This window comes from Sander lucioperca, chromosome 2 (assembly GCF_008315115.2).
Source record: "Sander lucioperca isolate FBNREF2018 chromosome 2, SLUC_FBN_1.2, whole genome shotgun sequence".
Classification (NCBI taxonomy): Eukaryota; Metazoa; Chordata; class Actinopteri; order Perciformes; family Percidae; genus Sander; species Sander lucioperca.
The window spans coordinates 25,656,968-25,669,964 of NC_050174.1; the positions used below are offsets into that span (position 1 = coordinate 25,656,968).

At 41.8% G+C, this 12,997-nt stretch overlaps 2 protein-coding genes across 5 annotated transcripts in view; one reads left to right on the plus strand and one right to left on the minus strand.

Moving 5' to 3' along the window:
* zdhhc8b (zinc finger DHHC-type palmitoyltransferase 8b) overlaps positions 1-1,584 on the minus strand; it is an 81,412-nt gene extending 79,828 nt beyond the window's left edge. The window contains exon 1 of the mRNA XM_031300545.2: positions 1,228-1,584. Within this exon, the coding sequence (XP_031156405.1) occupies positions 1,228-1,331 (104 nt within the window). The 5' untranslated portion in view covers positions 1,332-1,584. The remainder of the gene's footprint in view (positions 1-1,227) is intronic.
* Positions 1,585-5,296: 3,712 nt separating this feature from the next.
* pgam5 (PGAM family member 5, serine/threonine protein phosphatase, mitochondrial) lies at positions 5,297-12,995 on the plus strand. Of its 4 annotated transcripts, none has more exons than XM_031300540.2 (6): positions 5,297-5,816; positions 6,442-6,614; positions 7,734-7,859; positions 8,774-8,868; positions 11,132-11,265; positions 12,448-12,995. In XM_031300540.2, exons 1-6 carry the CDS (start codon positions 5,587-5,589, stop codon positions 12,596-12,598), a joined length of 909 nt encoding a protein of 302 aa, XP_031156400.1. In that variant the 5' UTR covers positions 5,297-5,586; the 3' UTR covers positions 12,599-12,995. The 4 variants fall into 4 exon arrangements, with proteins under 4 accessions (XP_031156400.1, XP_031156401.1, XP_031156402.1 ...); XM_031300541.2 differs by having other exon boundaries at positions 11,135-11,265; XM_031300542.2 differs by having other exon boundaries at positions 8,780-8,868.
* The last annotated feature ends 2 nt before the right edge of the window (positions 12,996-12,997 follow it).

The following is a 12,997-nucleotide window of genomic DNA, read 5'->3' on the forward strand; positions in this document are numbered from 1 at the left end:
AGCAACATAAGGTCTTTAAAACACTGTAAAAATCCTTCCGCCCTTGGAGGGCGAGTAATTACATTTAGCGGTTTTAAACTTTGGCAGAAACACGACTCTGCATAGGCTAAAGGTTGGATGATATATCCCTATAGTCCTCAGTCCAGGTCAGAGGTTTCCAACATGTTTTTCAACCCCCCCCCCCGGGTTCCTTGCAGCTGATAATTTCACCGATAATCCACTCACCTGGGGGTTGGCACTAGAGGAGCATGTAGGTACTGTATGTGGGAATGATGATTCAGACCAGATGCATCACTCTCTCTGCTGTTATCTCCCTCTCTATGGTGCCGGCTCTATATTAGATTGATAGCACTAACTTACTCTTTCATCAGATGGAGGGGTCTGGGACAATGATGCTGGCTGCGTGACTGACTACAGTATGTGATCATCCCGATTGCAGCTGGTGCATGGATGAACCACTGACTATCACCTACTTGTCAGAACATAGACATTCATAGAAGTGAATTAATATCTGCTTTTGAGAGAGTAAAGGACCTGTTTGGACTTGGTCAGGGGTCGCCAATAATCCTCATTCCCTCCAAAGGAAAACCTAAATTGCTGTATAAGCTATAGGGTGAGACATGGTGGTAGATGCCATAAAGCCTAGCTGGGGACTCCTGCAGGACTCCACTTTGGGGACCCCAGGCTTAGAATGATTCTAATGCCTCTTGACAGGTTGTGTGACCATGGAACTATCTCAGCTCAGTGAGCATGTATTAAACACAATGCAACCATTTTAATTGTATCAACAACTGCCTGCGGCATTTCTTCAATGGAAAGTGAGTAACTGCGGCCTAAACTGTGGTCTCCTGCACGGTTATAGTGTTGTTAAACTTACATGGTTTATTGGAAGTTTACCTTGCAGGTATTATGGCGAAATGGTGCGTCTGAAGGCTGCACCGCTGCGAGATTCCCCGTTGGGATAGAAATATAATACTCTAAAACTATAAAATCACTTATCCTACCTGAAGTGACCGAATCCACCCATGCAAACTTTGAGCTGCAAATCCACTCATGTCTGTGTAATCTGGACACACACACACAAACACACACACACACACACACACACACACACACACACACACACACACACACACACACACACACACACACACACACACACACACAGTGTAGGAAAACCCGCCGGCATGCAACGAATAAGAAGCGAAAGAAGCGATGCAAACTTACGTGAAGACGAAAAATAAAGTGGTCGATCCCACAAGGAGTGTGGCAGCAGTGGACACTGGGATGTATTTGGTGGGTTTAAATCTCTTTCCAGCGCTGTTGGGCATTCTGTAATTTCCACATTCCTCAATTATTTATTCCGATTGGAGTCGCATGTAGAAAAAAGATCCAGTGTGCAGTTTTATGGCTATTAAAAGGTGCAACTGGTCCGTCTATGCTATCGTTGAAGCCGCATAGATCCTAAAATAGAGAGGCAGGAATACACAGAGCTCAGCTCAGCTCACTCGAAGCCGCCTGGAAATCCCACCCTTCCAATCCAGCCCACTGCTGAGGTCACTGAACCGCTTGAAAAGGTGGAGCCTGTGTGCAAACCCTGCAAGTGTCTTCAGAAGAAAAATGATCGGAGCAATAATGTTGATTAGCTTGCATTTAATGCTTTCGTCGGAAAGCATTTAGTCACTCTAGACTCTTTTTTTTTTTAAACCCAGGATATTTCACGAATTTGAAGAAAAGCCTACTTTTCTCGCAAAATGCTTACAGACTCTATCAATTTAACTGTAAATGAATCTAACAGCATTAAGAAGACAAGCTGTTTGATGTTTTGGAAGCTGCTCTGCAGGTAGCCTATAGGCCTAGTTCTGGTCCGGATAGGCAGCAGGCCTAGTAGTGCTCTCTTGGCGGAGAGAGCAACTCCAAACTTCATTTAAAAGGCAGTTTGATGTTGCTTTATTTGCTTACAAGCGTACACATGTACAAAGCAGGCATAGTTGCTTTGGCAAATAGTCGACTTCCACTCTTGCATTCGGTTTGGTTATTCATTACCAAAAAGGCATTTATTTAAGTTGCTAAAATGACTTCCCCTGCCAGCCAGTCCTATCACCAACAAACAAACAAGCAGGGTCAGTGCAGCGTGAAGTTGATGTTAGGCCTACTGAAATTAGGCTATGTGTTGATTTGTGCGGCTTTAAATTGTAAACCAATGTCTTAGAAGCTAATGTGGTCCCACTGACATGTTGAATGGAGTTTATAGTAGTGCTGCCGGAAAATAACCAGGGCTACTCCGCTGTAGGTGCTGCTGTGCATTTAGGGATTAGAGCGCCCTCAAGTGGCACACGTTGGGATTTATGACAATTGTGCGAGGTGTGGAGCGGAAGTCGTCATCGTTGCGGTGTTTATTTTTTATAATAATAATTTATTAATCCCGCAAGGGAAATTACAATGATTTCACTCTGTTGTTATTACACACAGGCTTGAATTATACACACACGTTCAGTACCTCTACATGCACTAATGGAGAGATGTCAGAGTGAGGGGGCTTCCCATGGAAAGGCACCCAGAGCAGTTGGGGGTTGTTCAAGAGGAGGTGAAGTGGCACCTCTCCAGCTACCAGTCCACCACCATATTTTGGTCTGTATGGGGACTTGAACCAGCAGCCCTCTGGTTCTCAACCCAACTCCCTACTGACCGAGCTACTGCCACAATTGCTATTGCTATATGCTTTCAAATACAAAGCAGGCACTTTTATATCTCATTTTACAAATTATTCTAAGCAGCATACACATAAAATGTAGGAAATAACAAAAATGTAATAAAACAATAAGAAAACCCTATGAAACAATAAACATAAGAATATAAAATACATTCTGATACACTGAAATAAACTTATAACTTTAATCAAGCTTTAATCAATACAAACTTTAAGTAATTCAACAAGTCTCAAGGCGCTTCTTTTTGCCGGAGGGCTATTGCACAAAACCAGGATAAGGGATAAAGTCGGGATATTCTTATCCTGGATGAATTTAGCCTTGACTTGGTTGCACAAAAGCAGGTTGAATTAAACCCAGCCAAGTAACCATGGAGATGTATTCTTTGCAGTTAGCCTGCTCCATAGCAGTTGGTGTTTTATCTTTATTTGGTTTTGGTAATAAAGTAAGTATACCTTGTTTCATTGCAGTCAATAATGTATTATTTTTTAGTCTTATAATGCTCCAAAAGGCAATTCTCTATCAGTCCAGAAAAACTGACAAAAGTTAGTTGTAAGGCCGTCTTGACCAGGTGATTTTCCCAAGGCCATTTTCTTTATTGCTGCATCAAACTCCTGAATTGTCAAATCCAGAAAGAGACAAGTGATGGGAGGAGAGAAGGTGAGTGAGAAGAAGAGGCGGTGGTGAGAGAGAGATACAAGAAGTCTGCGATTTGTTGAATGGAAGAGCATATACCAAAGCCTAGGTGTTTCAATTGGCAGACATTTGGTTATAGCCAAAAGGACAGAGAATATGTACTGGGTGTGGTGAACATGGTTGTTATGGAAAGGGTGAACAAAATGCTGTAACTGTGGAGATGATAAAGATGGGGGGCGGAGGGGGAGGTGTCACTTTTGTTAGACAAGGGACTCCCTATAGTGCTACTGGGTATAGGAAATGAACTGCAGTAGCTACGTGGTGGTGGTTGAAGTGTGGGTTGAAAGGAAGGAATTAGTGGTTGTGAATGATTATAACCCTGGTAGGAGAATAGAATTAAACAAATTTAAACAAATGGACAAAGAAGACCAAGCATTGTGTGGTGTGGTGACACCAATGCACAAAACTAAATGCAAACTAATGGCAATGGCCAGTCATAGAAGATTTGTTAGATGAGAGGAATTTAGTGATGGCTTCAGTATAAACATTCATGATTCAGTGACAGAATTAGCTACACTACTACTACTACTACTACTACTACTACTACTACTCAGAGAAGTTTACGGAAGAGTCAACTTTATTGTCAATTCTGCAATATGTGCCAGACATACAGAGCAATTGAAAATACGTTTCTCTCTGACCCATGGTGCAATGACACGTACAAGTATAATATAAAATATAAGAAATACAAATAAAGATGAAAAAATGTATATATAAAATAAAAAGATAAATAATATGTACAATTAAGATAAAGATAGATAAGATAGAGAAGTAATATATACAATTAAAAATGCTAAATAGTGCAAATGTAAGGCAAAACAAAACGGTATAGAAAACTAAAGATATTAAGATATTAATAATGTGCAATATAAAAGGAAGAGTTCCTGAGTGTATTCTTCTGAGTTTAAGGAAGAGTGGATATCTAAATCAGATTATTGGTAATAGTATAGAAACTCTTGATAATAAAATAGGAGAAGGCATTAGAACAGCTGCACTGAGATCCATTTCTAAGAGTAAATGCAAAATAAAGAGGAAGACAGTGGGAATGGAAGATACAAGTAAAGAAGCTGTGTGAAACAGAAATAGGGCATTTCAACTAAATGGAAAGAGGCCATCATATTCATGATAGATACAGTACAAAAAGTTCAGGCTGTAGTAGGGCTAGCCTAAGGAGGACAATAACAGGGAAAACTTAGAGGTGTGGGGGGTGAAATGAAAGCTAAATGAAAATGTAATGTAATGGTTAGAAAGATTGCTAACAAATGGAAATAAGAAGGCAATAACTAAGAAAGAAAATCTGAGTTAATAGGTTAATTAAGCTACTGTTACTGTAGTTCCAGTAGAACTACATGAAGCAGGTCATTAAAAAAACAAATCCAGCTCCTCTGGCACCACCTACAGCCTGTAGTGTGATTTGCAAAAATCCACAGATGCACCAATCAGGGCTAGGTTGGGGTGTCTAACTGTGTGTCAATCACTGCCCTTGTGGGGGGAGGGGCTTAGCAAAAAGGGGGGGGAGGGACTGAGAAGTTGTTGATGTTAAAATTTTTTGGCTAAGTCCTGGATCTTCCCAGTCTTTCTTACCTACAGCACCTTTAAGGTACACAGTTCTAATAAGTTTTCTGAGGAGGGAGGACGAGGCATAGAGAAAACTAAACCTGAAAACAATGGAAGAAGAAAAACATATTTAAGTGCAGAAAGACTGAATACATTTTTAAAAACACAATTCAAATGGGGTACATTAGTGAAAAACGTTTGAGAACCAATGATTTAGAGAAACAGATATAATTGCAACGTGCAAGTTCAGTAAACAGTGCCGAGACAAAGTGGAGACTGTAGGAGGGAACCAAGTCCAGAAGATGGCAGTAATGGAACACTAAGGATGCCTGCTGCCGTTATACGTCAAAGAAGAAGAAGGTTCGGGTGGGCCACTGTAATGTTTGTAGATTAGCTTGCTGTCTCTACTGTATTTTTAGTTTCCAGAGCCGCCACCCGGTAGATGTTGTGCCACAAAAAGCGTGTTTTGTTTCCCTTGCTGGAGTTGGAATTAACAGTCAAACGCCATTAAGCAGAAGAAAGCAACACATTTGTAAGGAGGGATAGCGTTCCGGCTTGGTAACGTTAAACCTGTTAAGCTCAGCTAATTAGCTAGCAATAGTTTGCTTGTTCAGCGGCTCACAGGATGTCGTACAGGAAAACTTTAAAACTTGTTTGTGGGCTCGCTGGAGGCTCTGCCGTCTTAGTACTCGCCGCTGCTGCTGCTGACTCCCGCGGATACTTCGGTGAGCAACGCGGAGAGGCAGCGAGTCGGTGGTCGAGACTCACTGTTCTTCAAGCTGCGCAGCCGGCGTGGACACCTGCCAGCCACACGCCAGCACCGACTGGACACGCCTGGGACTTTAACTGGGATAAGTACGTGCCTCTAACGTTACGCTGTCTCTTAACTGTTTGATTATTTGAACGTAATCAATAGCATTATATTCCCTCCATTTTCCACTCCAAAGCTCTGTCAAATATAGGCTACATCAATTTAATAACATGCTATCCACCACGGTGAAATTTAGGTTGATTTTGTGAAACGAACGCATATTGGATAACATTTCGGCTTACGTACAGTTTAGTGTCCCACTTTATTTTCCAAAAACTGAGTGTACCAAATGATGAGGGTCTTATTTGAGACAGGTTAGGGTAGCACAGGTGGTTTAGCAGGTTCATAATTAATTAAGGACATTGTATGGGGAATTTGGGACAATAAACTGCACGTATACCCAACATTTCAGTATCTTGCTAAAATGAGTTGGTGTTTTGGATGCATGAATCTGGGGACCATAAGGATTTGTGAGATCGAGTCACAATGATGCGAGTTTGGCGTATGGTTTCTTAGTTTCTCAAAGTATTATACTGATATTATAGTATTATACTCAGTATAATCATCTTAAATCATAGTTGTGTTAACCCAGTTTTCCACCCCTCAAGTTAACCATGTCAGACAAAGCCACTCCTAATCTGCAGATCACCTCGTCTTACCTCTGTTCAGGAGAGACCCATCTGCACTGACCAATGGGAAGAAGAAAGAAAATGCAACTGAAGACCCCAGCTCCGAGCAGGACAACGGCAAACCAAAAGCTACACGCAACATTCTCCTCATCAGACACTCCCAGTACATCCTGAGTGGGAACAGCGACAAGGAGAGGATCCTCACTCCATTAGGTCCTTGTTTCCACTTAAGTCACATGGAAAGTTGACCAGACAGACAGCAGTCTGGAGAGTAATTTCAGTCACACTGAGGAAACACATTGATTCTTGGATCTAGCTTCAATAAAGTACTGTTCTGTCTCTGATAGCGTAATAGCATGTGTACTGTACCACCAGAGAATGTCTAATAAGGGGAGAACTCCCACTCTCGGGAAACTTCCGGCTTCTGAACTGGTTGCAGTGCCACTCTGGTTCCATATGAGGGTGCTCACAGGCCAGTGCAGAATGAATGGAGGTCTATGGAGCTATAATACCCCTCAAAATCCACTTTTCTCAGGATATCATTTTTTTGTCTAGTAATTTGAATGTTGCATTCGAAAGGGGAGGCAAAGAAAATACACACTGCTGGGTGTTAGATTTTTAAAGTGGCTTTTTTGTTCTAAAAAGCCTTTTAAAATGTCAATAACTTCATACACATAGTATGGCCAGAGATACTGCTTTACGGCCAGCTCTGAGTCACTTCCTTTTTTCTCTCGAGGCATCGACAACACAGCTGACAGGTTAGACTCTCCCTGTCAATACACATACTAGAAAGAGGTTTGGTTTGCTAATGTTTTAGACGGGCTCTAACATTCTGGTTCTGCTTCGGATGCCGTCAAGCGGGATCTCTGGTCGTAATCAGTCCTTCACTGACCAATCAGCATTTATTAGCAGCAGCTAGCGTGTTATGGGCAACAACGACTCAACCTGTAAGAAATTGAAAGGCCATAAGTACTCGTTCATTCAACTTTTGACCTATAATTCATGTTGAACTTTCAAAAACTACAATCAAATCTGAGATTTCTCAACGGCAATCAGGCGAAAGAGACCAATTTAGCCATCTAGCTCCATAGACTCCCATTCATTTTGCACTCGCCCGCGATCACCCCCAGTGGAACTCTGGTGGAACTGCAACCAAATTTGGTACAATGGGGCTTAATAGGGAGTGAACAGGCGCTCCGTAAACGGGCTCTGGTACCACCCTGACAGCAGAATGATCTCCGTTTGTTTTCTTTCCTGTTGTCCTACCCAAATGGCCGTTTCTGACAGACAGCCATTTGTTTTTAAAATGCCCCTTGTGTCTCCACTTCCCAGGTCGTGAGCAGGCTGAGTTCACGGGAAAGCGGTTGGCAGCATTGGGACTCAAGTATGATGTTCTGGTCCACTCCAGCATGGCCAGGGCCACGGAGACTGCAAATATTATCAGCAAACACCTTTCAGGTAGTGGATAGAGCCGCACTGTCTAACACCAGTCTGGAAAGTAAATGTGATCATCTATTTATTTATCTCTATTGCTCTAAGCGCTGTTTCATTTTATACAATTTTCTATGAACAATAACGGTAAAAGAAAAACACCCTAACCCTCACCGGGCCTAAGTTGCCCCCCACCAGACCTAAGCCTAGTGCTGGGCGATATGGAGAAAATCAGATATCACGATATTGTAGGGTTGACTATTGGTGCTTTTACAAAATATTAGATCAGTAATGTGGATATAATAACTAAGTGGGTAAAGGCCTAGGACAGCTAGAACAGTCTGGTAAGTTCAGAAAATGACATCACTTTACTGTAATGTAACCTTTAAAACCAGGAAATGACAACACTTACCATACTACGATATTACTATATCCAAATTCTAAGACGATATCTGGACTCGTATCACGATATATCGATATATAATATTGATATATCGCCCAGCCCTACCTAAGCCACTGGGAATTATTTCTTAATGTATTTTTAATACATTTTTTAAACTACAGTTTCAGTAGGGCGACTCAACTAAACATAGACATACTCTTACTCAAATCTCCAGTTTGCTTTTAGCACTGACTAAATGTAGGCCCCTATGGAGTCTGTCTGATAGCTTTTTTTAAATTCTCAATTTCATGATTCTGTTACCTCAGAAACTATTGGGCTCTACATTAATGCTGCCATCAGGCTGAGACTCCGGGCCCTAGTCATAAAAAAAAGACACTTGCCACCGGGCTAAACAACTTTTCAGGGGGAAAACCCTGTATTCATATCCCTTTTTATCATTGCCGTATGCTTCTGTATGGCACACATTAAAGCTGGTGCAGAAATGCTGACCATCACAAACGTATATTAACATTTTTGTTTCGCCCCGGATGTCGTACGGGTCTAGGAGTGGAGCTGGTGAGCTGTGATTTGCTGAGAGAGGGTGCACCTATCGAGCCGGTTCCACCGGTCACTCACTGGAAGCCCGACGCTGTGGTGAGAGAAGCTGCAACCACTCTACCTCTAGAGCGTGCTGTAGGCCTGAGATTCTCTATCATTTGCATATCCTTGTAGCGCTCTGCTGCCCACATGTCCGTGCACGTGTCCTGTCAATAGTTATTTTATTTTTTTTACATGTTTACAATACATCAGTGCACTGCCACAGGAATGGATCATAGGAAGAGTTGATTACCAACATACCAAAGTTTAAAGGTGTCTGGCAGCTGAGGATCAATCTTTTCATTAGTTGATTCATTTAAATAGACATTTTGCCATTGTTACGTAATCAGTTGCTAAATAACCAGTTGGTACATTTATTAGATCGATAGATAGATAGATAGATACTTACTTACTTACTTACTTACTTACTTACTTTATTGATGCCCAAGGGGAAATTCAAGGTCCCAGTAGCTTAAAGGCATCACACACAACATACACATACATCATAAACAGGATGATAAAATAACAAATCCACATGAATAATATGGATAATAAAAGAAAAGATACTAAATAAAAAATCCACATGAATGTACTGAGGGATGTATAAGCATGAGACAGGGCGGGGACTGACCCTGTGATTCAGTCTGCATGGTCAGGTGCTCTATGAGAGTGGGTGTCATGGTGGTAGTGTAAATAAGTCCAATAGTGCAAGGATAAAGTCCAGAGAGCAACATTAAATATGGACTCTATTGAGGACATAAAGGGTTAGGCGTTACCCCATTGCAAAAACATATCCCAATGATATCTAGCCACGCAGGTGGATTTTGGTCATCTTCATGTCATTTGCTTCAACTTCAAATGTTGGACATGATTGGATAATTAAAGGTTCAGTAAGGAGCTTTTATAAAAAATAACTTTTTTTGTCATATTTGCTGAAACTGTCAGTATATCCTGATATTTGTTCCTTCCTCTGTCCCCTCCTAATGCTCCTAATGGCATTTGTAAGTTTCCACCGCGCCAGGAGATTAAAAACCAATCACGGCCAAGAAGTCTCCAACGCCGTGTCAATGACTGCTCGTGAACTGTGGTCCAGCGCTGATCAAATATGAATCAAGATTCAGAATTTCACAACTCGACGGGACACAATGGGATAAACGACGGGATAAAATATGTTTCTGAAAACATTTGCGCATGTGAGAAATAGACAACGCAGTAACATCACCTTGATTCATATTTGATCAGCGCTGCGTAGTTTTACAGTTTGACCCCAGTTCACTAGCAGTCATTGACATTAGAGATGGTCCGATACCATTTTTTGCTTCCCGATTCTGATACCTGAACTTGCGTATCGGCCAATACTGAGTACTGATCTGATACCAGTGTGTCATATATTTTATTATGTTTTAACAAGTGTATACTACTATCCCTGTATGGGTGTGATATTATTTCTATCTTTGTTGTTGGTCTGGCTCAGGTTAAACTCTTTGTGAAACATGAACAAACACAAACAATGAACACCCCAGAACTTTCTTTTATTATCCAGTTTGACAGTCAGTTATAATGGAAAAAGAACATAAATAAACTATAACGTAGATTTTATTTATTTATTTATACATTTATTATGTGGTATCGGATCGGTGCATAAACTCCAGTACTTCCCTTAGGCAGTATCGAAACATCTCTAATTGACACCGCGTTAAGAGACTCCTCGGCTCCGATTGGTTGGTTCCTAACGCCGTTGAGAGCACCAGGAGGAGGCAGAGGAACGGGATTTTTTCCCCCCCAGATTATCAGATTCATGTAGTACTGTCGGGATATAGTGACAGTTTGAGCAAATGCAACAACAAATTATGTTTTATGAAAGTTACCAACTGTAGCTTTAAAGCTATAGTGCGTAGTTTCTGTCGCCCCCATGAGGAATTCTAAGTAATGACAACAAAACTGTTGGTGCGTCCACATGATACAAGCCTTCATTGATCTCCCCTTTGTAGCAACTCATTTGGCAAATGCTTGAATGTTACGGACGTTTATTAATATCAAAAAGTTAGGCACCAAAGCTTTAATGTAAAAGTAACCATCAATATTCCCTACTGAGAGCAGTGCAGCAGCAGTTTTCTCCCGTGAGTGATTCAGTGCTGATTTAGCCTTTAGTAGAAGTAACGTTTCTCCATACGGTTGGCCTCATTTTGGAACTAAACTCTTCATACGTTCCCCACAATGCACCGCAGCATCATGCATTGACTGTGTACTGACCGAGGGGGCTCGAACAGAACCCTTTCATGTGACAACAGTGGCTTTCAACCTCTCTACCGTCCTCCAGCAGTACCACGAAGACGGAGCTCGCATCGAGGCAGCGTTCCGCCGCTACATCCACCGAGCCGACGCCAAGCAGAAGGAGGACAGCTACGAGATCATCGTGTGTCACGCCAATGTCATCCGCTATTTTGTCTGCAGGTTTGTGCCGCCGGCGGACCCGGTGGTCGCAGCTCAGCTGTGTGTTCTCGCTTTGCTAACCATTGTGTTTAAACTATACCGCAATTTGGTTTCCATATGATTCTTTTTTGATGCAGTATGTGCTTCACTTGTGTCATTGTGCTCTTAATGGAATTCTTAAAAGAAAATGCCTGTTTATTGTAAATCTTCTAGCTGCTACATGCAGCCTTGTGCATTTCTTGGTGATGGTGCGTCTGGTTGAAAATGGACGTTTAGTACATCTAGTTGGTGATCCTCCAAATGACTACTTACAGGACAAGATCACACACAAATCTAATTATGTGTTAAAGTGCTCATATTATGCTCATTTTCAGGTTCATACTTGTATTTAGAGGTTATATCATAATAGGTTTACATGATTTAATTTTCAGAAAACACCATCTTTTTGTTGTACTGCACATTGCTGCAGCTCCTCTTTTCACCCTGTGTGTTGAGCTCTGTTTTCTTTGTTGGGAGTCGCACATGCTCAGTACCTAGGTAAGGACTACTAGCCAGTCAGAAGCAGAGTATGAGGGCGTGCCCTGACAGTAGCTAGGTAATGACTACTAGCCAGTCAGAAGCAGAGTATGAGGGCGTGCCCTGACAGTACCTAGGTAATGACTACTAGCCAGTCAGAAGCAGAGTATGAGGGCGTGCCACTCTAGCAGCTAGGTGAGCATTATAACGTGTGTTCCAAAGTGACCACGTTTGTCTCTGAAGTAAAGGCTGGACTACAATAGAGCTGTTTGGAGCAGTTTGTGAACAGTGTTTTCTGTTGGAGATGGTAAGTCCCTTTGGGGGGGACTTTGGGCTTTTTCACTTTGTAAACCTATAACATGCACAAAAAAGATATAGAACACAATAAAGGAAAGGGAAAAAGCCAAAAAGCAAAATATGAGCACTTTAAAAGAAAATGCCTGTTTATTGTAAATCTTCTAGCTGCTACATGCAGCCTTGTGCATTTCTTGGTGATGGTGCATCTGGTTGAAAATGGACATTTAGTACATGTAGTTGGTGGTGATGATGATGACGACAAGGTTTATATCCTCCAAATGACTACTTACAGGACAAGATCACACACAAATCAAATTATTTGTTAAATAAGTGTCAATATACAGTAGCTCTAGTTCTCAGCTGCTCATATCTTTCTTTTTGTCCCCTCAGGGCTCTGCAGTTTCCTCCAGAGGGCTGGCTACGTATGGGCTTGAACAATGGCAGCATCACGTGGCTCACCATCCGTCCAAGCGGCAGGGTGGCCCTCAGAACCCTGGGAGACGCAGGATTCATGCCCCCGGACAAACTAACACGGACCTGACGGCCCCAACGCACGGCAGGTTTCTGGGACTCTGATGCCCATTTAGTCGGTTGCAGGGTCAAAGCTCAGTTTTCTCCTTAAGTGTCTTGAAAATTACGTTTTGATGTTATTTTGTAATTGAACTACCATCATGTAACGAGAGACTCTGTGGTTGTGATTATTTCCGTGCCATAGAGCGCCAGCAGAAGTGATCAACAGCTGCTCGTGAATGTAACTGAGGATTTTTACACAAGTGGCTGATTTTTAAACCAAAAAAAAATAAAATTGTTGTATTTGTATAGCTGTTGTAAATGCAAATGTTCTAAGCTTTACATCTGTCATTACAGTATGCTGAAGTGTGAGGAGGATTGTCTTGTATGGTGCAGCTGTAGTAAATAAAAGAAACCGATGAAAGGCTGT

What these genes read in the sequence shown, in the direction of transcription:
- pgam5 (XM_031300540.2), top strand. Translation starts at nt 5,587, where the DNA reads ATGTCGTACAGGAAAACTTTAAAACTTGTTTGTGGGCTCGCTGGAGGC. An exon ending in ACTGGAAGCCCGACGCTGTG is followed by an intron (nt 8,869 to 11,131) that starts GTGAGAGAAGCT and finishes ACCGTCCTCCAG; the next exon opens with CAGTACCACGAAGACGGAGC. An exon ending in ATCCGCTATTTTGTCTGCAG is followed by an intron (nt 11,266 to 12,447) that starts GTTTGTGCCGCC and finishes TTGTCCCCTCAG; the next exon opens with GGCTCTGCAGTTTCCTCCAG.